The 24536-nt window shown below is 47.7% G+C and overlaps 1 protein-coding gene across 1 annotated transcript in view; it reads right to left on the minus strand.

Annotated features, from left to right (window-relative positions):
- The window catches only part of Glb1 (galactosidase beta 1), a 78626-nt gene that overhangs the window by 39746 nt on the left and 14344 nt on the right, over positions 1-24536 (minus strand). The window contains exons 2-7 of the mRNA XM_041677071.1: positions 17880-18049; positions 14143-14293; positions 12925-12985; positions 10660-10754; positions 3999-4179; positions 21-79 (exon numbers count right to left, since the gene is read on the minus strand). Coding sequence (XP_041533005.1) covers positions 21-79; positions 3999-4179; positions 10660-10754; positions 12925-12985; positions 14143-14293; positions 17880-18049 — 717 coding nt within the window. The remainder of the gene's footprint in view (positions 1-20; positions 80-3998; positions 4180-10659; positions 10755-12924; positions 12986-14142; positions 14294-17879; positions 18050-24536) is intronic.

Genomic DNA, 24536 nt, shown 5'->3' on the forward strand with positions numbered 1-24536 from the left:
GCCGCACCCCCAGCTCTTACCAAAGGTCCTTTGGGTTCGAACTTCCTCTGGGTTAGGAAAGCCTGTGTGACATTCTTGCCTGGAAATCACAAGTGGGAGAAGGAAAGTCAGTCACAGGCGTAAGAAGCCAATCAGTCTGCTATGGTCACTGGTACGGAATTCACAAGCTGGACTCTAATCCCAAAGAAAATGTATAGGAAGTAGAGGGCTAACAAGAGGGCTCAGAGGAAAGAGGTGCTTGCCACCAAGGCCGATGACCTGAGTTCAATCCCGAGGGCCCACACAGTACAAAGAGAGAAATGACTCTCACAGTTACCCCTGACAGTGATACATGCTCCGTGGCTCTTGAGCACCCCCCCCCATATAAATAAATGCATGAAAAAATTTTCTTACAGATGTGGAGTTTCCAGGAAGTGACTTAGCCAGTCCCTTCTTTTCCCATTATGAATGAATGACATTTAATGTCCTATAATTGAGGGGACCTCTCACCCCTTTCTGCCATGTAAGGACTCAACAAGAAACTGATATGTGACCCAGAAGGAGAGGTCCTGGCTCAACATGGCACCCATGGGACCCCCGACCTTGGACTCTGCAGCACCGAGAACTGTGAACAGAACAGCAGCTTTTTGTTTATTTCTTTTAATTTTTCCTGGGTCTCACTGTGAAGCTCAGTCTGGTGTGGAATTCACCATGCAACCCAGACTGATGTCAAATCCATGATCCCCCTGCCTCAGCCTTCAGAGAGAGAAGAGGTTTATACTACCACACCCACACATTAATTTACTGTAATAATCCAAACTGGGCTGGGGTGGAGATCAATTGGTAGAATGCTTACCCAGCACGCACAAGGCTCTGGGCTCAGATACACAAACTGTGGAATGATGCAAGCCTGTGTATCCCCAGCACGGGGGGGGGGGGGGGGTATCAGTTCAAGGTAACCCTTACCTACGAAAAGAAATGAGGCCAGCCATGACTACAGACCTGTCAACAACAATAACATCTTAAACTGAGGGAGACAGTCCCTGTCTTCCCCTACACCCCTTCTTTCTGCTGTCTCCCCAAGCAGGCCTCCATGGCTACAGCTTTGCCTGAATGTATGCACACATGTCTGCTGCCTTCTTCCAAGCTGCACTTCCCAAGCTCCCCTTCCCCCCATGTCTGTCTTTTGCCAGCTGCCGACCAAGCTGCTCCCCTCCAGGATGGGCCTGCTCTAGAGACCTTCCTTGTGACTCAGGGCACTCTCCACACAAGGGAGCCCCAGATGTCTACCAGCTAACTTGCAGATACAAGGGACGAGGCCACTCTGTGTTACTCTCTGATGGACCGAGACCGTTCTGAATATCAGTCTATACACCTCAGCCATTCAACTCCTTGTTTTCAACCACCCTTCCCTCTGCTCCCCTCCCCTCCCCTCTTTCTCTTCTCATTTTGTGTGTATCCTCTTTATAAAAAAGATTGAGTTATTTATTTATTTATTTATTTTAAATATTTATTTTTTTATTTTGTATGCAATATTCTGTCTGTGTGTGTAGACCAGAAGAGGGCAACAGAGCAGACCTCATTACAGATGGTTGTGAGACACCATGTGGTTGCCGGGAATTGAACTCAGGACCTTTGGAAGAGCAGGCAATGCTCTTAACCACTGAGCCATCTCTCCAGCCCCCGAGTTATTTATTATTTTATGTGTACATGTATGTGCCTGAGTGTGTGTCTGTGTACCACATGCATGCAATGCCTTCCAAGGCTAGAAGAGGGTGCCAGATCCCCTGGGATTATGGTTGTGAGCCTGTAGGTGCTGGGAACTGAACTCAGGTCCTCTGTAAGAACTGCAAATACTCCTAACCTCTGAGTCAGACCCCTTGTGTGTAAATCTTTTAAAACAGGGTCTTAATATGTAGTCTTCCTAATCTAGAATTTATCATGTGTCTATTGTAGTCCAGGCTGGTCTCTAGGTCAAAGCAATCCTCCTGCCTCCTGCCCTGTGTCAAGAGTACCAGGATTACAGTTATGTGTCATCATGCCCTGAAAAAGTTTTGTTGTTGTTATTGAAGTCAGGCTCTCATATAGCCTAGATTGGCCTTGAACTTGCTACATAGTCAAAAATCAGCCTTTAACTCCCATTAAAAAATATTTTTATTTATGTGTGTATTTGTGTACCTATGTGTAGGTGCCCATGGAGGTCAGAAGGCTTTGTGTCACTCAGAACTGGGTGCCAGAAATCAAACCTGGGTCCTCTGAAAGAGCAGCCAGTGCCCTTACCTACTGACACGTACCTCCAGCCCGTTTTATTACAGTTTCTGTTTTAAAAAGTGCTTTATTGCCAGGCTGTAGTGGCGCACGCCTTTAATGCCAGCACTCGGGAGGCAGAGGCAGGTAGATCTCAGGATAGCCTGGTCTACAGAGCGAGTTCCGGAACTACACAGAGAAACCCTACCTCGAAAAATCAAAACAAAACAAAACAACAAAGTGTTTTGTCTGTCATACAAACGCATGAGCTGCCAAGTGGGTGCTGAGAATCAAACACGAGTTCTTTGAAAGAGCAACCAGAGCTCTTAATTGTTGCACCATCTTGTGGAATATTCCTGTCACTGTGACTGGGTTAATAAAGAAGTTGGCTGACCAATAGCTGGACAGGTAGAGGTTAAGTGGGACTTGCAGACATAGAGAGTGCAAAGAAGAAGGGGAGGAGTCTCAGAATCTCAAGAAGATGCAGAGGGAAGGAGATAAATGTGCCATACCAAGAAAAGGTACCAAACCGCATGGCAGAGTGTAGGTAAGAAATGTAAGGGCTAGCTAGTAAAACTTGAGCTATTGGCCAAGCATTTATAATTAATAGTAAGTTTCTGTGTGGTTATGAGAACTGGCTGGTGGGAAAGAAAAGTCTGACTATATAGTCTCTCCGGCCCTGCTTTAAAACTTTTTAATCTCCATTTGAATCTGTTTCTTCATGACATTCTTATTTAGTCACTGTGTGTGTGTGTGTGTGTGTGTGTGAATACATGCATCGGCGCACACATGCCATGGAATGCCCTTGGTGGCCAGAGGACAGCCTGTAGGAGCCAGTTCTCTCCTTTCACCTTGTGGGTCCCAGGAATCGATCTCAGGTCATCAGACTTGACAGCAATCACCCTTACCTACGGAGCCATCTTGAATCTTGTGCAGTAGTGCAAGAACAGTACAAAGAAGCTGAGGGGAGGGGAGGCACACGTCTAGAACCCCAGCACTCGGGAGCCGGAAGTAAGGGGATCAGAAGCTCAAGGCCATCCTTGGCTAAAGCGTGAGTAAGAAGCCAGCCTAAGTTATGGAAAACCCTGTCTCAAGGACTTCGGGGACATGTCCCTGAAAGAGACTGGCAGTCCCATCTCTGGCTCTGTTTCTTAAGATTTTAGGCCCTGAGGTAAATGGTCTCTTTTATCATACGCTTCCAGAAGGACTCTCATTCCAGGACAAACAAGACTGTGGACTGAAACTTCCACAATTGTGAAGTAAAGCAAACCTTCCTCCCCCCCCCCCCCCCCCCCCCCGGGGTTTCTCTGTGTAGTTTTGGAGCCTGTCCTAGAACCTTGAACTCACAGAGATCCACCCGCGTCTGCCTCTCAAGTGCTGGGATTAAAGGCGCATGCCACCACCGCTCAGCCAAGCCTTCCCTTTTTTTTTTTTTTTTTTTTTTTTTTTTTAGTTTTTCGAGACAGGGTTTCTCTGTAGCTTTGGAGCCTGTCCCGGCACTAGCTCTTGTAGACCAGGCTGGCCTAGAACTCACAGAGATCCGCCTGCCTCTGCTTCCCGAGTGCTGGGATTAAAGGCGTGCGCCACCACTGCCCGGCGCCAGCCTTCCCTTTTTATAAGCTTGCTGCCTCGGGTATTCTGTCACAGCAAGGCTAAGCCGACTAGCTCACTTAATAAAGGAAGCGCTGAGACAGCTCATTCTATCTGCTCAAGCCACTTAAGCAACAGCTAGGCCGACGAAAACCAATTATCTAGTCGTCACAAACACTGACCTGCTCCAAAATCCACTGTGGCATAGAGGCCCTGCAGGGTCCCACACCGTAGGAAGTTTTCATTTGCCCCATCGGTGGTGAAGAGAAGGACGTCATTACCCAGATGGTAACGGAAGCGGTGTGCCAGGAAACGCAGGTAGTCATAATCACAGGCAAAGTAGGAGCCGTACTCATTCTCAACCTGTGGAAACGTTTAGAAAGAAGAATGAAAAATGCCAGGGCAGACTTAGCATCCCTGGGAACTCTAGTTCCCACGCCCAAAACACACCTTCTCTCCGGGAAGGGAGGCAGGGGTAGATCCAGCCTGAACTGGTTTGGAGTGCGTGAGCAATAAAGCAAGTTGTGTCCTCTGAGTGAACTTTTTAGGGAGAATCCCCTACTTGCAATCTTAGACCTATGCCTAATTAGATGTACATATAAAACTGGGCGCACGGTGGGAAAAAACATATACAGTAGAGAAAAGTGTGCACATCCCGTCTGTCGATCAAAACAGGTGGGAAGATGGTAAAGCAGTTAGCTTGCACAAGTCTGACAATCCCAGGTCAATATGTGATGGTCAGTCCGCATCTTTAATCCTGTGGCAAGAAGCGGGCAGGGGGTGTGCGGGGTGTGGGCAGAGACAGGCAGCTCATCCAGAGGTCCCAAACCTGCTAGCCTGGAGTAAGCAATGAAGCCAATCCTGGCTCTTGACCTCTGGCTTCCACATGTACACAGTGGCGCGTGTGCGCGCGCGCTTACACACACACACACACACACACACACACACACACACACACGAAACAAACTGGGAAACAAGGCCAGAAACCCATATAGTGCACCCCTCAGTAACCAGCTCCTCTTCTAGGAGCCTCCAGGAGGTTGTGCTGTCTAGAGTCACCTGATGACGGAGCCTCAACTGAGAAAATGCCTCAGGTTGCAGGTCAGCCTGTGAACCATTTTCTTAATTAGTGATTGATGGGCTAAGGCCTGTCCCATTGTGGGTGGGGCCATTCCTGGGCTGGTGGTTCTGGGTTCTATAAGAAAGCAGACTGAGTAAGTCATGAGGAGCAAGACAGTAAGCAGCTCCCCCTCCACGGCCTCTGCATCAGCTCCTGCCTCTGGATTCCTGTCCTGTTAGAGTTCCTACTGTGACCTCCTTTGAAGAAGGACAGTGATGTGGATAAACATTCAATAGACCTTTTCCTCCCCAAGTTCTTTTGGTCATGGCATTCATCACAGCAATCGTAACCCTGACTGAGACAGAGGTCTCAGACACTGATGAGTTTTACTCTAACTCAGTGGTTCTCAACTTCCCTAACGCTACAACCAGTATTCCAGCTCCTCATGCTGTGGTGACCCCAGCCATTCATAACTCTGACTTTGCTACTGTTGTGAACTATAAGTATCTGATATGCATGAAAGAGCCATTCGACCCCCAGGCTGAGAACAGCACTGTTCTAACTCAAGGAGCCACTGCTCCGGCAGCGCCTGCCCCGTGCGATGGCTTTGCTTCTGTGTTGTCCCTTCTGCCCGCTCCGTATCACCCTGCAGAGTCTGTGTGGCCGAAAGTGACGCCCTCCTTCCTCTCCTCCCTGGAAACAGAGGAGTGCTGCCAAATTTGCTGTCGCTGTTTTGAGACAGTGTTTACACTGTGGCTCAGCACAGAACTCACTGTGTAGCCCAGGCTGGCCTTGAATTCACACAGTCCTCCTGTATCAGCCTCCTGGGTCGTGGGATTATAGGCGTGAATCAGCAAGCCTGACTCCTCTTTACTCATTTTAGGTGAAAACTGAGATTAACACTTCACGTGAAACCCCACCCTTGGCGTCCCTGGGCTGGTTTGCCTCTCCTGAAAATAAACATTTACATATCTGGGACAAATCTGGTGTCCTGAATCTGGAAGGGCGCAGGTGGAAGAGCCACCTCTTGGTTAAGATCAAGTGCGTGAAGACCCAAGCTGGTGGTTCATATCTGTAACTATAGTGCTGAGACAGGCAGACTCCAGGACTCACTAACCAGTCAGCCTCGTCACTCTGCAAGCTCTAGGTTCAGTGAGATCCCATCTTTTTTCTTTAAACTTTATTTTATGTACATTTGTGTTTTGCCAGCATGTATGTGTGAGGATGCTAGACCCCCTGGAGCTGGAGTTACCGACAGTTGTGAGCTGCCATGTGGGTGCTGGGAATTGAACCCAGGTCCTCTGGAAGAACAGCACTAAGCCATCTCTCCAGCCCCAGTGAGATCCTATCTTTAAAAAGTAAATGGGAGCTGGGCAGCGGTGGTGCATTTAATCCCAGCACTCGGGAAGCAGCGGCAACAGATCTCTCTGTGAGTTCGAGGCCAGCTTGGTCAACAACATGAATTCCAGGCCATGCAGGGCTACTCAGAGAAACCATAACTTGGAAAACAAAAAGTAAATGGGGTGGGACTTGGATGTAGCCCAGTTGGTAAAGTGCTTTTGTAGGTACAAGAGCCGTGGTGTGGATTCCCAACTGTGCACAAACCAGGCACAGATGTGCACCTGTAATCTCAGCATTTGGAGGCAGACAGGAGGGTCAGGAGTTCAAGACCAGTCTCAGCTCCATTGAGTTAGAGGCTGGTGAGACCGGGCATGGTGAACCACACTCATCATCCTTGGGCCAAGGAGGCTGAGGCAGGAGGACCACTGGGTCTGAGGCCAGTCTGGGTTACACAGGGTAACTACACCTTACACAAAACAAAACACCCAGGATGACAAGCAGGGAAATACCCAATTACATGCAAAGACATGGAGATGTGAAAAAGGCCTTGGACCTGTGAATGAAGTGAAAACACCACACAGGAAATGGGTCACATCATATGAACTGCAGAAAGGAAGAGACAGGGGAGACAAAATCTCCTCTAGAAATAACCCACTGCGCGGCGAGCTTTGCTTCTGCCTCCCGAGGGCTGAGGGACAGACGCATGGCTTTCTGCTCTCTCTGCTTGTTAACTTAGTGAACGGGGGTGGAGATGAACAGGTGCAACTATAGTAGGCAGAGATTGGAGAGAAAGGGGATGAGGAGGGGGCCAGAAGAGGGCAGAGTGGCCAGGTGGAAGCAGTGGCCAAGATGGACAGAAGAAATGTCCCCCAAATGAGTGGGCTTTGCTCTCAACTGCAGAGTTAAAACAGACAGGCGGTTTACTTCTTGGTTCTAAAAAATTAAACTATATTTGGTGCACGTGTGTGTGTGTGCGTGTGTGTATGAGCACACACATGCACACACTGTTGGGGAGCAAGAGTGCCATGGATCTGTGGAGGTTAGAGGCCCATTTTGAGTAGTCAGTTCTCTTCCTCCACACGGGCTCCAGGGTCGGAGACCAGCTTCAACAGTATATCCCTTTCCAGGGTAGGGACATGAGGATTAGAAAAGTCAATAAAGAGAATGAAGATGTGAGTGAAAATAACAAACAGAAGCATAGGACAGTACCGGGAGGGCAACTCAGCAGATCCTGAATGTTGAGTTCTGAGTACTGAGTCCACCCATGTTTAATATTCCATACACTTTTATACTCCAGTACCCAAAGGGGGAAGGAGGCAAAAGACTGCTTTAACGTGATACAAAGGACAACTAGAACAGTTACTTGCTTCAGTACTTTGGAACATCAAACCATTAATTCATGAGAAAAGCATTCTTTTGCATAGGCAGTGAACCCACCCTAGACCAAGTACCCTGAAGGCAGCCACTCCCTGGGTCAAGCCTCCTCATTCAAAAGAAGGGGCAGAAGTACGCATGGAATTCTCTGACTTTTGGTCAGGGCGGAGTAGATCTACCTGTAGGGGGAAGGTGTGTCTTAATATGTAAAAAAAACGCCAAGTAACCACACCCTAGGTCAGGGTGTGCAGCCACAGCTGTTGGCAAGCTGAAACTCTCCGACCTTCAAACACAGGCTCACATTTTTTGGGCCTCCACACTCTGGGATGGAACTGCAGCTGCCAGACCTGAGGTGAAGCACCTTTACCATCTCACTGCATGCGAACACCCTATGTAGATCAGGCTGGCCCACATACCTTCCCGCAGTCCTTCTGATCTGCTAAAACAATAGCTGCATTCAGAATGGTTGCCTGACAAAAGCCTTTGGCTTGGCTTTTGAGACAGGGTCTCAAGTAGCTCAGGCTGGCCAAGAACTTAATAGGTTAGTGGCTGGCCTCAAACTCCTGATCCATCTCCCTCTGCCTCCACACGCTGAGATTTTAAGTGTGTGTCCCATGTGCTGTGTTTGATCACAGTTTTGATGAAGTTTCTCTAACCAAAAGATGCTGGAAAGTTGTGAGCAGAAATTGAAAGTGACTCAAGATGTAGTCAGGACGGAGACGGAGCAGCTGAGAAGTGGCTCTCCCCCAAGACCAGGTCAAAGGAAGAAGAGCCAAGGGGCTGGGAGACGGCTCTGTGGATAGCAGTGCTTACTGTCTAAGCAGGAGGACCCAAGTTCAAATCCCAGGTGAAAAGCCAGGCCTGTCCACATGCACAGGTAACCTCAGTGTCAGGGACGGCAGTGACAGGAGGCCTCTGGGACACACACACACACATACACACACGCACGCACGCACGCACGCACGCACAGAAGATCCAGCTGCACAGAGCAAAGCCATGCCCACGTTTCAGACTCACTGTCTTCACACAGGAAGCTGTGGCCTCTTGGTGCCGACTCTTCTTGAATAAAAGACCAAGGGGCACTTAGGGTTCACGAGTTCCATTTCTCAAGAGCAGCCCCTGGCCTCTCGCAGTGGACACCTGACCTACTACTCAGCCCTCCCGTCACCTCATGCCACCTACACCCAGTGGCCACACTCCCTCTCCATCAGGACTCATCTCTACAGCAGTTCCTAAGCAAGAATATGAACCACACTCCTCATGGAGAATCACACTTCATCCCCTGGGCGTCCCAGGACCCAGGCAGTTCCACACAACTTTGTTCATTTCACTAAAACCACGCCTGGCCAGTGTTTGCTGAGCCAGGCTTCATGTTTCACCTGAGTAATATTACTAAGACTTGCTGACAGTCAGGTGTCTGTGTGCCCAGCATGCACCACAGCTGTGCAGGGCCTGAAGCAGGTAGAAGGAGATTGCAACGGAAGTGGGAGAGAAAATCAGGTCGTCTGCAAAAGCAGTCAGTGCTCTTAGCTGCTGAGCCATCTCCCCAGTCCCCCTTTTGAACTTCTTCATTTAAAAGGGGATGTCTGGAAGAACTGAATGGCATTGGCAGGACACTCAGGACAGAAGCAGATACAAAATAGTAACGTGAGCTTGGCACACACCTTTGATCCCAGCACTTGGGAGGCACAGGCTGGCAGATCTCTGTGAGTTCAAGGTCATCCTGGTCTATCTACGTAGTAAGTTCCAGGACAGACAGCACTAAATAGAGAGACCATGTTTTGAGAAAAACAAAACAAACAAACAACAAAAAACAGTAGCAAGAGGAGCCAGAGAGATGTTTCAGCAGTCAAGAGCATTGGCTGCTCTTCCAGAGGAAACTGGGTTCGATTCCCAGCACCCATGTGGGGCAGTTCACAACCAGCTGTAACTCCAGCTCCAGGGGATCCAGTGCTCTCTTCTGGCCTCCACCATCAACTACACTACATGCTAGACAGTCATACAGACACACATGCATACACATAATTAAAAACAAAAATAGGGAGGGGCTGAAGAGATAGTTCAGTGATGAAGACCCTGGCTGCTCTCAGTACCCACATGGCAGCTCACAACCATCTGTAACTTGTTCCAGGGGATGTGACACATTCTTCTGGACTCTGCAGATTCCCAAAGGCATGCGGTACACATAAACTCAGGTGAGTTCACACACAGACACACACACGCACACGCGCGCACACACACACAATTAAAAGAAAATAGATGGCTAGAGAGATGTCTCAGTGGTTCAGAGCACTTGATGCTCTTGCAGAGGACCTGGGTTCAGTTCCCAGCAACCACACAGCAACTGACAACCACTCATTACCAGTCCCAGGGGATGCAGTCCTGAACCTCCACAGGCACCAGGCACATATACAGCATGCATACGTACTTTAGACAAAGCACTCACACATGTAGAATAATAATCTAAAAATTTATGATAAAACAATCAAATAAAAACATTAAAAGTAAAGTTGTGGTTTTTCTAGTTCTAATAATATCATGAATAGATTTTTTTTTTGTTTTGGTGGTGGTTTAAGTATGGAAAATGTATTTGGTAGCGGAAGGCAGATCCTGGGCTGTGGACATAGCTCAGCTGGTAGAGTGCTCGCCTGCTCAAGGTCTTGGGTTTCCCAGCACCACAGAAAATGGTATGGTGGTGCACGCCTGTATTGTCAGCACTCTACAGAGGCACAGGGGTCAGAAGTTCAAGGTCCATCCTCAGGTACAGAGAGTTTGAAATCAGCCCGAGAGACATGAGAACCTGTATGATATATATCTATATCTATATCACACACACACACACACACACACACACACACACGCACAAAGAGACACAGGGGGGTTGGGGAGAAGAGGGAGAAGAGAGAGACAGACAGACAGACAGGTTAACACTTGTCCCAAATTCAATTTCAGCAAAAGCGCCATTTTTAGCACTGTATCCTGGTGCCACTACCAACATTTCCATAATGTTGATAGACAGCTGCTCCCCCCACTTCTCCTCCTCCCAGTCCAGGCTCAGCCCCAGGTACCTGCACGGTTATAATCGGCCCTCCGTTCTGGTAGAGCAGAGGCTTCATCTTGGGCAGAAGGACTGTCAGCCATTTATCCACAGCTGCAAGGTAATCTACAAAACAAGACGGTGTGGTCACTGTCACACACCTTTGCCAACTAGTTCATTCTCGTGTGTGTGTGCATGCAAACATTCTATTGTGTGTGAGTGTGCATGTGTGTCAGCTTCAGGGATCAAGTCAGCTAGGCGTTCTTGGCTGACTTTTATTTATTAATTTTTTTATTAAATATTTATTTATTAGGTATACATTATTCTGTTTGCTTGTATGCCTGAAGGCAGAAGAGGGCACCAGACCTCATTACAAATGGTTGTGAGCCACCATGTGGTTGCTGGGAATCGAACTCAGGACCTTTGGAAGAGCAGGCAATGCTCTTAACCACTGAGCCATCTCTCCAGCCCCTTGGCTGACTTTTAAAGCCCGGAGAATGACAGTGCAGCCGGTGGCCTCAACAACTGTCTTCTAAAATGCGGCAGCCAGTCTGCTGGGCACGGTCCTACAAGCTAGTAGTCCTGTTCACCTGGCAACTTACCCTGCTGTGGGGCTCAGAGCCAGAACAGGCTACCAGGCAATGAGTGACAGGCACAGGGAGGTGTGACGCAGTTTGTAGAGGGCCTGCTGAGCATGCGCCAGGCCCTGGCTTTTGATCCCCAGCAGTGCCTGTACTGGGCATGGGAGCACACACCTGTAATCCCAACGCCGTGGAGGCAGGAGGATCAGAACTTCAGGATCGTCCACAACTATATAGAGAGTGTTTGGCTGAATTCCCTGCACCTACATGTTGTCCAACTGTATTTAACTACAGTTCCAGGGCATCCAACACCCTCTTCTGAATTCTGTGGGCACCCACAGACACATGGCACAAACATACATGTACCCATATACATTAAAGAAAATAAAGGCATGGTGGTATATGATCCCAGCACTTGGGAGGCAAAGGAGGAGGATCTTTGAGTTCAAGGCCAGCCTGGTCTATAGACAAGCAGGGCTACACAGAGAAACCTGCCTCAAAACCAAACCAAACCAAAATAAATAAATAAATATATAAGTTGCTTAAAGGTTTGTTTTTGAGACAAGGTCATAAAGCCCAGGCAAGACTCAAACCTAGTATGTAGCCGAGGATAACCTTGAAATCCTGATTCTCCTGCCTCCACTTTCCAGCAGGGGCACCAAATCTCATTATAGATGGTTGTGAGTCACCATGTGGGTGCTTGGAATTGAACTCAGGACTTCTGGAAGAGCAGTCAGTGCTCTTAACCTCTGAGCCACCTCTCCAGAATCCCACCTCTGCTTTCCAAGTGTTACGATTACAAATGTGTACCTCCACACCCAGACAAAATTAACATCTAATAAATCATATATTTACGACTTCAAAAGAGACTGACAAACACACGTGCTTCTTAAAGTTCTCATGCGGACTCAAGAGGCAACACATGTAAAAACAATAATATAGCAGGAGTATAAAACAGAAGTTCAAAGCCGGGCAGTGGTGGCGCACGCCTTTAATCCCATCACTCGGGAGGAAGAGGCAGGTGGATCTCTGTGAGTTCGAGGCCAGCCTGGTCTACAAGAGCTAGTTCCAGGACTGGAACCAAAAGCTACGGAGAAACCCTGTCTCGAAAATCAAAAAAAACAAAACAAAACAAAAAAAACCAGAAGTTCATATAGTATGAGAAACATAGAGTCTAAACACACACACGCCCCCCACCACACACACATGCACACACACTACACACACATGCATGTGCATGCGCACATGCACACGCACACAGACAGATGCAATTGAATGACTCCTCAGGGTTTACGCTAAAACAACCTCTCGTGGTTTAAAAAGATGAGACAAAGCTGTCATTTACAAATCCCTCCACAAATGCAAAGTAACGGCAGACACAGTGCTACCAGGAAATCTAGTGACATCACTCTAGAACCAACCCTGCCATTTTGACTAGCTGGCTGTGTAATACACTAAGTGTGTAGGAAGAGAAAACAAGTTATTGAACCCAGTTGGTTAACCAGGTTTCGAATTCAAAGTCATCCATTTATCAGTGAGATCTGCTCAAGCCTACAGAAGAGGCAATGTCTCCTGCACGCTCACTGTCCGGTGAAGGGTGATTTCCACCCCACTAACCGGCACTTGTTCAGAAGCAGCCCTACCTTTAAACGCCTGGCTCTTTTGATATAAACTGTCCAATCTCCTATAATCCTTTAAAGGCAGCAGTAACTCACCGGGGTCAGAAGATCGAAGGACAATAGATTCTTTCTCTAGTAGCCAAGCAGGTAAGCCTCCCTACAAGACAGAAAAGCAAAGGCAGTCATCAGTCTGCGCACTGCGTGAAGAGATGAGATTCCTGTCAGTAGGGAGGGGACAGAGGAAAACAACCTGGGCTCCTGGGAAACTGGAATACAGGTAAATGAAGATCACTCTATCGATTACAGTCTGAGGACCCCCCCCCCCCGCCTTTTAGTTTTGAGACAGTCTCACTATGTAGTTAAGCCTAAAGCTGGAACCCCTACATAGCACAGGCTGGCCTTAGAGTTTTGATCTGCCTGCCTCCACCTCCCAAGTGCTTGGGTTACGGGCACGATCACCACACCCAGCCAAATTCCCCCTTCTCTTCCTCTTTCAAAACTTATTTATTAGCCGGGCGGTGGTGGCGCACGCCTTTAATCCCAGCACTTGGGAGGCAGAGGCAGGCGGATCTCTGTGAGTTCGAAACCAGCCTGGTCTACAGAGCTAGTTCCAGGACAGGCTCCAAAACCACAGAGAAACCCTGTCTCGAAAAACCAAAAAAAAAAAAAAACTTATTTATTTATGTGGATGTTTTGTCTGCATGCACGTCTGTGCACCATGTACATGCAGTGCCCTCAGAGGTCAGAAGAGGGTGTTGGAGCCCCTGGAACTGGAATCACAGAGAGTTGAGCTACCGTGTAGGTGGCTGGAAATCGAACCCAGGTCCTCTGGAAGAGCAGCCAGTTCTCTTAATAGCTGAGCCAACTCTTCAGCCTCGTTTTCTTTCTCTTTTCTCCTCTTCCTTCCTACTTTAGTTTTCTTGCTGTTGTCTGGTTTTGCAGCCCTGGGGACTGACTGTGTGGCTTTGTACATGCCAGGCAAGTGCCCGACCACTGCACTGCAAAGCTCTGTCTATGCACACGGCTTCTCTTAATTTCTTAACTAGTCCACGAGGCAGACAAAGAGGGTCCACTCCAGGCCTCTGACAGGAAACCAGCTTATGTGACTGGCCAAGAGGAGAACTGGCTCAAGCCTGCTCTTCTCTGTCTGGCACCTCTCTAAAGGAACAGACACCTGCAGAGGCCCCACACCACAAGCTCCAGTCTTTGAGCCACAGAATGCTTTCATCTGCTTTGCCCAGCCCCCACCGCCACCGCCACTCCAGCCTTACCAACACCCTCCAGGCAGGCAGAGCCTCACGTTAACACACTCACCATGTCCCACTCTGCACAGATGTAGGGCCCGGGCCTCAGGATCACCAGGAGCCCCAGTTCGTGAGCCAGGTGAATGAAATACTCCACATCGTGGTCCCCAGAAAACTCGTATTGTCCTGGCCGGGGTTCATGAAAGTTCCAGGGAATATACCTATGAAGACACGCACAGCCCAAATCCTCACAGGTGGCAGCTGAGTGGGAAGAAGGCAAGGGGAGCCTAGGCTGTAGGACCATTTGACAACACAGGCGCAAGGTGAATCACTGGCTCCTGCAAAGGGTCATGGGTAAAGGTGTTGCTGCCAACCTGACCCCAGGTGTTCAATCCTGGAACCCACATGATGGAAGGAGAGTGTCAGCTTCTACACTTTGTCCTCTGCCCTCCAAAGACATGCTGCAGCACACACTTACACACATGTGCATACACACACACACACACACACACACACACACACACAAAGTAAATAAGGTGTAATAAAGAAAAAAACTTTTCTAAAAATAAGTGGGAGCATTACTGAAAACCAATAGCCAGTTTGTGGCAATAACACACCAGAGTGTCAGATTGACTCTGATCTCGGAAGCTAAGCAGAGCCGGGCCGGGTTAATACCTGGGTGGGAGACAGAACTTGACCTAAAGCAAGAGGCAGGTGCATGCCCTCTGGGTCACACTGGAGATGAACCACGGGGCCACTCATGACGTCTTCTAGTCTCCTTTGCTTACAGACTGGTGATCGGGGAAGATTGTGAAAATAGAGATGAACTTGTAGATTTTGTTTGCTTGTGGTCTGGCAGGGCTACACATGATGAACTTTATTCAGAGACAACCACTCCCATTCAGGGACATGAATGGGATTCACCAGCTTCATCTGCCCAGATGGATTTTTTTCAGGTGGCCATTCTTGGCCATCTCTGAATACCTCATCCAATTCTCCTTTGGCTTCACTTTGTATCTGGCTACTTTGTCATCCTGGGAATCGAACACAGCCTTTGAGCATGCCAGGGACATGCTCTAACATGGAGAGCCAACACAGCCCTTTATGAGAACAATCTATATACTATATAAAAACTGACAGAAAAGAAAAATATCTTCCATCGCACTGAAAACTTTGCTGAGAAAAACAAAATACATGTAGTGCGGATTCTAATTGGTCTTAATAAAAACCCAGAGTCAGATATCAAGGCGTGAAAGCTGAAAGATCAGAGAAGCAGAGCGGCCAGCCATTAGTTCTTACCTCTATGAAATCCTCAGACCAAGTGGGGTGTCCTGTCTTCAGGAATCCTCAGACTCATTGCCGTCTCTATGAAACCTCACACTGAATCCTGAGCTCCTGTCTCCTCCCACCTTATATTCCTCTCTCCGCCCAGCCATTATCACTTCCCGTCTCTACCTCCCTAGTGCTGGGATTAAGGGTGTGAGCGGCTACTGCGTGGCTCTGTTTCTCTTTTAGACTGTTTGTTCAGAGTTGTGTAGCCCAGGGTGGCCTTGAACTCACAGAGATTGCCTGCTTCTGTCTCCTCGACTGCTGGAATTAAAGGTGTGCGCTACCACTGCCTGGCCTCCATGGCTACCTAGTGACGAGCTCTGCACTCTTCAGGCAAGCTTTATTTGTTAAAGCAAAAACAAAATATCACCACAAACACAAGAGCCCTAATTATCATGCTAAAGTAATATGAGAAATATCTATAAATAAACAAAGAAATGGTTGGCATAATGGGGCACTGACCTTTAATCCTGGGAGCCAGGAGTCACAGGCAGGTGGATCTCTGTGAGCTCAAGGCCAGCCTGGTCAACATAGAGAGTTCCAGGACAGCAGGAGTGGTGCAGGACAATTGTCTATATTCTGTCAATTATGTTTTAAATAAACAATGATTGGCCAGTAGCCAGGCAGGAAGTATAGGCAGGACAACCAGACAGGAAGTAGAGGCGGGTCAATGAGAACAGGAGAATTCTGGGAAGAGGGAAGCTCTCTCTGCAGTCCTGTCCAGACACAGAAGAAGCAAGATGTGACCACGCCGCTGAAAAAGGTACTGAGCCATGTGGCCAATACAGATAAGAATAATGGGCTAATATAAGTTATCAGAGCTAATACGAAGCCTGAGCTAATGGGCCAATCAGTTTATAACTTATGGAGACCTCTGTGTGATTTTCTTTGGGACCTAACGACTTTGGGAACTAGGCAGGACAGAAACCCCAACAAACAGGCCCTTCATATTATAGAATGGCGCCAACGTGTGGACAACTGCATCCACATAAAGCCCATTTTTCTTATCTCTAAAAGTGTGTATGGGGGGAGAAGGGTTGTTGGTCAATGACACAGTGGTTAAGAGTACTTGCTCTTTCAGAGAATCCAGGCTTGGTTCCCACCTACATGGCCTCCCACAACCATCTGTAACTACAGTTCCAGGGGATCCGGCTCCCTCTTCTGGCCTCTGTGGGCACTGTATGCACATGCTACATACACATACATGCATAGAAAACATCCATACCAAGGAAACAAAACAACCCCCCCTACCCAGTCTAGAGACCTAGTAGTTTAGTGGCAATGTGCCCACCATGTGTGAAGCCTAAATTTGACTCTCAGCACTGAAACCAAACCACAGAAAAATCCCCAACCACTACAAGAAGACAAAAAATTTGTGTCAGGAATACTGGGGCTAGGAAATAAAAGGACCCAAACTCAACCGGCTCCCCCAAATTCAGTAGAGATACACACTTGCACGTGAACCATTCATTCTCAGCGCACAACTCCTGTTGGTGAGCTCCATGCGCATCCTATAGCCCCAGAACAATCAGCCACAGCCCATTAGAACTCAGCGTGTCAACCTCTGTAAGTGAACTTGGATTCATTCTGCCAGTGGCCGCAGAAACAGGAAAGTGGGACTCCCCCTGGGTATCTACTAAACCAGCTAAGGCTTTCTCTCTTTATCTTTAAAGATGGTATCAGTAATCCATATCAGCTTATAAAAACCAGAGTGGTCAGCTGCCTCAGCTTCCCTCCCAGTTAGTCATTTCATAGCATCAGAGGGGACTGGGACAGGCCTGTGGGCGTGAACCCACAGCCCAGACTCAAAAGGTTAACCCAGTAAGGCAAGCTAGGTTCCAATAACCTAAGCACAAAGCTTATTCCCCTACACCCAAAGCAGCTACGGCTGCCTCCAAACTCCCTCATGTTTGGCTCCTTGATGGGCCTCTGACCAATGACCTTGGCAGAAATTTAAGTTTTATGAGCTACAAACAAGAATATGATCTAAGAGAACCACTCTTTCAAAAGTGCCCTGCGCTTTCCAAGAGTTCATCGTATCACACCTTCAACCTCTCTATTATTGGAGTGCGTGTGTGTGTGCAGGTGTGTGTGTGTGTGTAGGTGTGTGTGTGTGTGTAGGTGTGTGTGTTGTATGTATACATGTGCAGATCAGGCAACACCCTGCACGAGTCTGTTCTTCTCTTCCACCATGTAGGTCCCCAGGATCAAACTCAGCCTGCCAAATTGGGCAGTAGACAGCTGTACCTTTTGAGCCATTCTCCGGGCCCCCCACCTTTGCCTTTTCAAGTTGATTTCTGATGACAAAGTTTAAGTGAGAAATGGTTCGTTATCTGAAAAAAGGTCAGTTGAGCTTGTGACAAGCCCCTCAGAAATCCACACAGGGCTCCCTCCTACTTCTGAGCAATGGAATCGCTGGTAAGGGAGAAATAAAGCGAGGTGTGAGCATTAGCGTCTCAGCCGGACGCCCTTCCTTACATTTGGATGGCATTCAGCCCAGCCATTTTCATCTTCAGCAGCCGGTCCTCCCAGTAGAAGCGGGGTATCCGGAAGTAGTGGATGCTCCCTGAGATGTAGCGGAAAGGCAGTCCATCCTTGAGGAAGCGGTCATGGCTATAGTCAAGCTCAAACGTCCTCCGGGAGACATTCTGCAGGAGAAGGAAGGGACCCCATGAAAATGAGGACCTTTACTTCAGAAGCAGAGCTGTGGGTGGGGGCAGGTGGCTTTCTGTCTGTTTCAGTGACATAATGTCTCAGTACGTCCTGCCAGTCTCTGAGGTAGCAAGCAAGCCACTGCTCAGCCAAGCACACGGGCTGACGTGGTTAAGAGTCACTGAGGAGGCCATCTCCCACTGTGGCTCTACTCCTAAAATCTGGAGCCCATAGATGTTCTAGAGCTGAGACTATATCCTCTGTGATGTTTGTGAGCAGCGAGACAGAGGTGTGCACACAGAAGCTAACAGCCACGCCGCTGGGATCACCAAGATCCATTCAGAAAAGTCTAAGAATAAAACGCAGGGCAGAAAGCAATGGATCAGGTGCTGGGGTGCAGTGACGGAGAAGCGGAGGCAAGAGGATCAGGAGTTCAGTGACCCTTGGCTACGTACAGAATTTGAGGTCAGCCTGGGCTACAATGAGACCTTCTCTCAGACAAACAAAGCAACAGATCCATGAAACCCCCTCCTAGCTGCCGTTCTGAGTCCCAGAGTGACCCGAGCAACTCTCCTCTCCAGATCTACATCTCAGCCATGACTACCAGGGTATCAGAGGACAGGACCGTTAAAGCAAAATGTTTAAAGCTGTAGGTGAATTGATCTGAATGGGGGGAGGGGTCGGAGTCAGTCAGCGCCTTTTCACAAGAACAGAAAACAGTGCGCTGCACACAGCACAGCATTAATCCCAAAATGCTTGTTACACCATCAAGCATTACACACACACACACACACACACACACACACTGGCTGAAATGTCAAATAAGGAGTCGACAGTTCAAGGAACCCAGTTTGAGGTTCACTTCAGGAGCTGTCAGGCAAAGTGGAACACTGCACCCTGGTGGACAAAGACAGGTGGCAACGGGCAACAGGAACTCCCGCAGCCAGGGTTACCAGGAGCCATCAGACTACTGTCCCCCCAGTACTGACAAGCTGCCACATGCACCTTTAAGCTAGCATCATAGCCTACGGTAGCTTTGGAAGCCATCTGGAGACATCTGGAAGCAACCGTGAGGGCACCGAGTCCTAGATCGAGCGCTCCATTGGTTTGTCAGCTGGATGGCTGGACTGTAAGAACGTCTCTCCCTCAGGTCTAGCTCTCTGCTAGACTTACTAAGGTCAAATCAGTGATGGCTTAGGAGCACTGTCTAGGCGGGGCTGTGCACTTCACGTGGAATTATGACGTGTGATGTAGGTAGACACGACCATGACCGCTTTACTGCTACTGAAGCTGAAACTGAGCAGAGAGGCAATTGCTCTGGAAAAGCTCATCCCTGATGTACAGGACCCAGTCACAAGCACCAGGAGGCTGAAGAAAAAGGCACACAGACCCAGGACTGCAGAGTTAACTGGGGACTTACAGAAGTGTGGGCCTAAGCAGCAGGCAGACTGGCTGACCTCCAGAATCTGGGCTAGAAAATGAGGTGTCTTCTCACGGCCTTTCCCTTCTTTCCCTGCCCCTCATTCCTGTGCTCCTGTTTGGATTCTCAAGCTACCTGCCCCAAACCTTTGTTTCAGGTTCTGTTTTCAGAGGATCAGGACAGGTGGTACCAGGAATGGCCTCATGTGACCTTGACTGTCAGCTTAGTGGAATTTAGAATCTCCAAGGAGAGACCTCTGCGGTAAGTGTGGTGGTTGGATGAGGATGGGCTCCATGGTCTCAAATGTTTGAATGCTTGGTCCCCAGTGATGGAGGAAGGTCATTGGCTAATAAAGGCACTGCCCTGGCCCATTTTATTGGTTAGAGGATAGGTGGGAGGAGTAAACAGAACAGGATACTGGGAGGAAGAGGAAGTGAGCTCAGAGTCTCGACAGCTCTGCTCTCTGGAGCAGACGCCTGAGAGAGACGCCATGCCCCACTCCCGGGATGAAGCTCCGACCCAGGATGGACACAGGCTAGAATCTCCCCGGTAAGTGCACCTTGGGGTGCTACACACAGATGATTAGAAATGGGCTAAATTAATATGTGAGAATTAGCCTAGAAGAGAATGGGCCAAGCAGTGATTAAATGAATACAGTTTCCGTGTAATTATTTCGGGGCATAAGCTAGCTGAGTAGGCGGCTGGGGTGTTGGGGACGCAGCCCCGCCGCCCTTATTACTACATATGGCGCCCCACGTGATGGACTAAACCCACTTAAAAAACCTGAGAAGGCTTAAAAATAAGGGAGAGAGAGTTTAACACAGATTTTTGCTGTTTGTTGGTGGTGTGCTGTAGAGAGATTTCCTGATTCGGCAACAGTAGCAGAAAAAAACGCTGTGTCATTTTAAAGCGCAACTTCCTGGGGCTGTGCCGCCATTGCGATCTCTGTCTGGCTCCTGCGGGAGACAGAGCTTTTGAATAGAGCATTTGGAGTAAAGTGCTACGATTTGTTTGATGGCAACTAGACTCGCTGTGTTCTCGGGTCTGCTCTGCTTGTTAGAGGCAAGCATGCGCTTTCTTCTAAGAGAAGCTTCCTGACTCAGCTTTAGCTGCAAAGCCTGCAGCTCATTAAGAGGTCCTGCCACGAAACACTTAAACGGTGTTGACGAAAAGCTGACCGCATGCTTTTCGGTTTTCAGCCGTAGCAGGAAAAAAGCTGCGCCGTTTAAAAATGCCGGCTTTCTGGGCTGTCCTGCCAGGACAAACTCTGACTCTTTTACGCAGGCGGTTTGTGCGGTTTGCAAGCACAGGCTGCTGAAGCTCGCTTGCTGGTAGGGACCTTGAAATGCTGTAGAGTTGTCACAGTAAACATGGCTACAGCCAGTACCTCAGCCATGAGGCTGGAAAGCTAAGGAATGGGCTGGATCCAGCCGGCAAAGCCACGCCTTTAATCCTACTGATATTGCTTGGTAAATTAAAGACTCATGTGGTCAGAAAAAGAGAGATATACAGTAAAGAGAGATTCAAAGACAAAGAAAATTTTTAAATGGTTTACAGCGTGTTAAAAATATATGCAGACTAAAAGTTGAAGTTCTTAAAGTAAAAAACAAAAAAAGGAAGAGAGTTATTGTGTGTGGTAGCACACGCCTTTAATCCCAGTGCCTAGAAGGCAGAGACAAACAGTTCTCTGTGAGTTCAAGGTGTCTTAGCATACACCTTTAATCCCAATGCCTGGGAGGCAGAGACAGGCGGATCTCTGAGAGTTCAAAGACAGCCTGGTCTACAGAGATATTCCAGGTCAAAGATATACGCTCAAAAAGCAAAAAGTTAACCTAGGAATGTCACAGCTTAGATTCTTAAGCGCCTAGTGATTTAAAGGCGCAAATCAAAAGTGCCCCTGGATAGTAAAAAAATGCAGATTCACAATAGGACAGATTCAGACCACTAAATGAGTCACACTGTGGATGAATGTACGTAGGCTTGGGAGAGAGAAGAAAAAGAATATAGAGAATAAAGTTAATGGTTTAAAAAAGTAAAAGTAAAGTCTTTAAAGAGACAGAGTACAGATAGTTAAGAGATTAAAAGAAATAAAGAAAAATAAGCCACGTAAAAATGGAAATTTCACAGAGAGTCTGGATTATGTACATTGTGTTTTCTTTAAAATTTTTGACTGTGAAGGAGCTAAGTACAGAGAGACATTTCATTATATGGGCTGCCAAGTGGAACCAGAACGGATATCATGAGGGTATGATTTCAGAATTTGGATCTAAGGATATGATACTTTGGAAAAGAGATTCTTCTTTTGTTTTCACAGAGGATCAGACCTTGTGGATTGCATTTATCCCGATATGGTATGATGGATCACGCCCTCCTGAAGGGTTGTTGTGAACATCTTCAGAAAATTGCTTCGCTCAACTGCCAACTGAGATGAAACTAGCACACAGGTTATACCATGAAAGACCTAATTAACGACGCCCCCATTCAGCAGGAAGCAGTTTGGAGAGAAATAACTGCGCCCATATTCCCAAAAAATGTTTATAAATGTTCTTTTACATTTAAAGGGGGATATGATATAGGTATGAATAATTTGCATTAGTATAGATTTTGCTTTATTGATAGAGATTTACGGTCAATTTTGTTATATATATAAGTGTTTCTGATTTTGATTAAGGTATTGTGATTGTATAGTTCATTTAAATATGTACTGTATAATTAAGAAATGTAGGTTGTTAATGGATAATCATCGATAATAGTAAAGCTTGTAGTCATGTTAGTTAGATTTTCTAGATATATAGAGATATATTTTAGATAGACATTCTTCATGTCTTTCAAAGATTACAGAATAGGACATTTAATATTTTAATAACTGAGGACTTTTCATGACAATGAGACACTCTGCTCCTGGCAGCACCAATCTACTTCAAGAGGAAGATGGGCATCAAAGAGGCACCTTATGGAGTTTTGATAGCCATTTGGGCAAGAAACTGCTCTTGCCTGGACTATTGCATAAACTGGACACAGAGAACCCACAGAGAGAGGACTACTGAACTTGCCTAAGGTGAGATGATCTTTCGGGGTTCCTGATTCATGAAAGAGTCTGCGAGACATTCTGCAGGACACAACAGATAGTGACTGAACTGACTTTGAATTTTCCTGCTTTATGGAAATGTCTGCTGGATACCATGGGCCTAAAGGCTTGAAGATGGATGCCCTAACGGTACAGAGGAACTTTGGGTGACTCCAGGCAGCGAGATGTCGCTGTCATTTCTAGAGTTTTAAAAGTTGCTTTTTTCTTGTTTGCTTAGATAGTATTGTATCTTTCTGGAGTCTTTGATGGAGTTAAGAATAGTTAGTTATAGTTATAGTTTTCCTTAGTTATGATAAAGATTATTGTAACTTTTACTTGATAACTGTTTTGTTATATGTAATTTTGCTATCTTAAAGCCTTTTTTTTGTTTAAACCGAAAAAGGGGAAATGATGGAGGAAGGTCATTGGCTAATAAAGGCACTGCCCTGGCCCATTTTATTGGTTAGAGGATAGGTGGGAGGAGTAAACAGAACAGGATACTGGGAGGAAGAGGAAGTGAGCTCAGAGTCTCGACAGCTCTGCTCTCTGGAGCAGACGCCTGAGAGAGATGCCATGCCCCACTCCCGGGATGAAGCTCCGACCCAGGATGGACACAGGCTAGAATCTCCCCGGTAAGTGCACCTTGGGGTGCTACACACAGATGATTAGAAATGGGCTAAATTAATATGTGAGAATTAGCCTAGAAGAGAATGGGCCAAGCAGTGATTAAATGAATACAGTTTCCGTGTAATTATTTCGGGCATAAGCTAGCTGAGCAGGCGGCTGGGGTGTTGGGGACGCAGCCCCGCCGCCCTTATTACTACACCCCAGAGTTGTTTAGAAAAGATGATGAGGTGTGGCCTTGTTGGAGGCTGTCTGGCCTCTCTGGGAGAGGCATGACCTTGTTGGAGGAGGTGTGCCACTAGGAGTGGCCACTGAGGTTTCTAAAGCCCAAGCCTTCATAGCAGCTCTCTCTGGGGATCAGATGTAAGCTCTCCGCTACTGTTCCAGCACCATGTCTGCCTGCCTGTTGCCGTGCTCCCTGCCATCATCGTGAACTCTGACCCTCTCAAACGCTAAACAGCCCCCAATTAAAAGTTTTTATAAGTTGACTTGGTCACGGTGTCTTTTTACAGTATGTTTGCAAGGGTGTTTCCAGTAAATTTTAAGTAGGTATGGGAGACCCGCTCTGTGGGTGGCGCTATGCCATGGGCTGGGGTCCCTGGCTGAAGAAAAAGGAGCAACTGAGCTGAGCACCGGCATCCATTTCTTGCTTTCCACTGTGGACACAATGTGACCGGCGCTCCACACTCCTGCCATCTTGAGCCAACTGAGCTGAGCACCGGCATCCACTGTGGACACAATGTGACCAGCGCTCCACACTCTGCCATCTTGAGCCAACTGAGCTGAGCACCGGCATCCATTTCTTGCTTTCCACTGTGGACACAATGTGACCGGCGCTCCACACTCTGCCATCCTGCCTCCCCAACACGATGGACTGCACCCTCACACTGTGAGCCAAAAATATTCCCTTAAGTTTCCTCTGTCTGAGCAAAGAAAACTGTAACAAATACACCTAGACATGGGTTGTGGGTCAGCATCTGGAGCCACAGACCAACTAGCAAACAAACCTTATAGCTAGTGTTTAGTGGGCGAGCAAGGAGACCCCCAAAGGTATGCCATGCTCCTCACCTATGCTGGACAGATGAGGCCCAGGTTGGGGGGGGGGCAGGATTTGGCATGTTTATTTATTTTTTTTTTTTTTAAATATTTATTTATTTATTATGTATACAATATTCTGTCTGTGTGTATGTCTGCAGGCCAGAAGAGGGCACCAGACCTCATTACAGATGGTTGTGAGCCACCATGTGGTTGCCGGGAATTGAACTCAGGACCTTTGGAAGAGCAGGCAATGCTCTTAACCACTGAGCCATCTCTCCAGCCCCGGCATGTTTATTTTTAAATCTTGTGTGTGTGTGTGTGAGTAACACGCATG

This window comes from Microtus oregoni, unplaced genomic scaffold, assembly GCF_018167655.1.
Source record: "Microtus oregoni isolate MIOR12 unplaced genomic scaffold, Mior012 000028F_ref0000031, whole genome shotgun sequence".
Lineage (NCBI taxonomy): Eukaryota > Metazoa > Chordata > Mammalia > Rodentia > Cricetidae > Microtus > Microtus oregoni.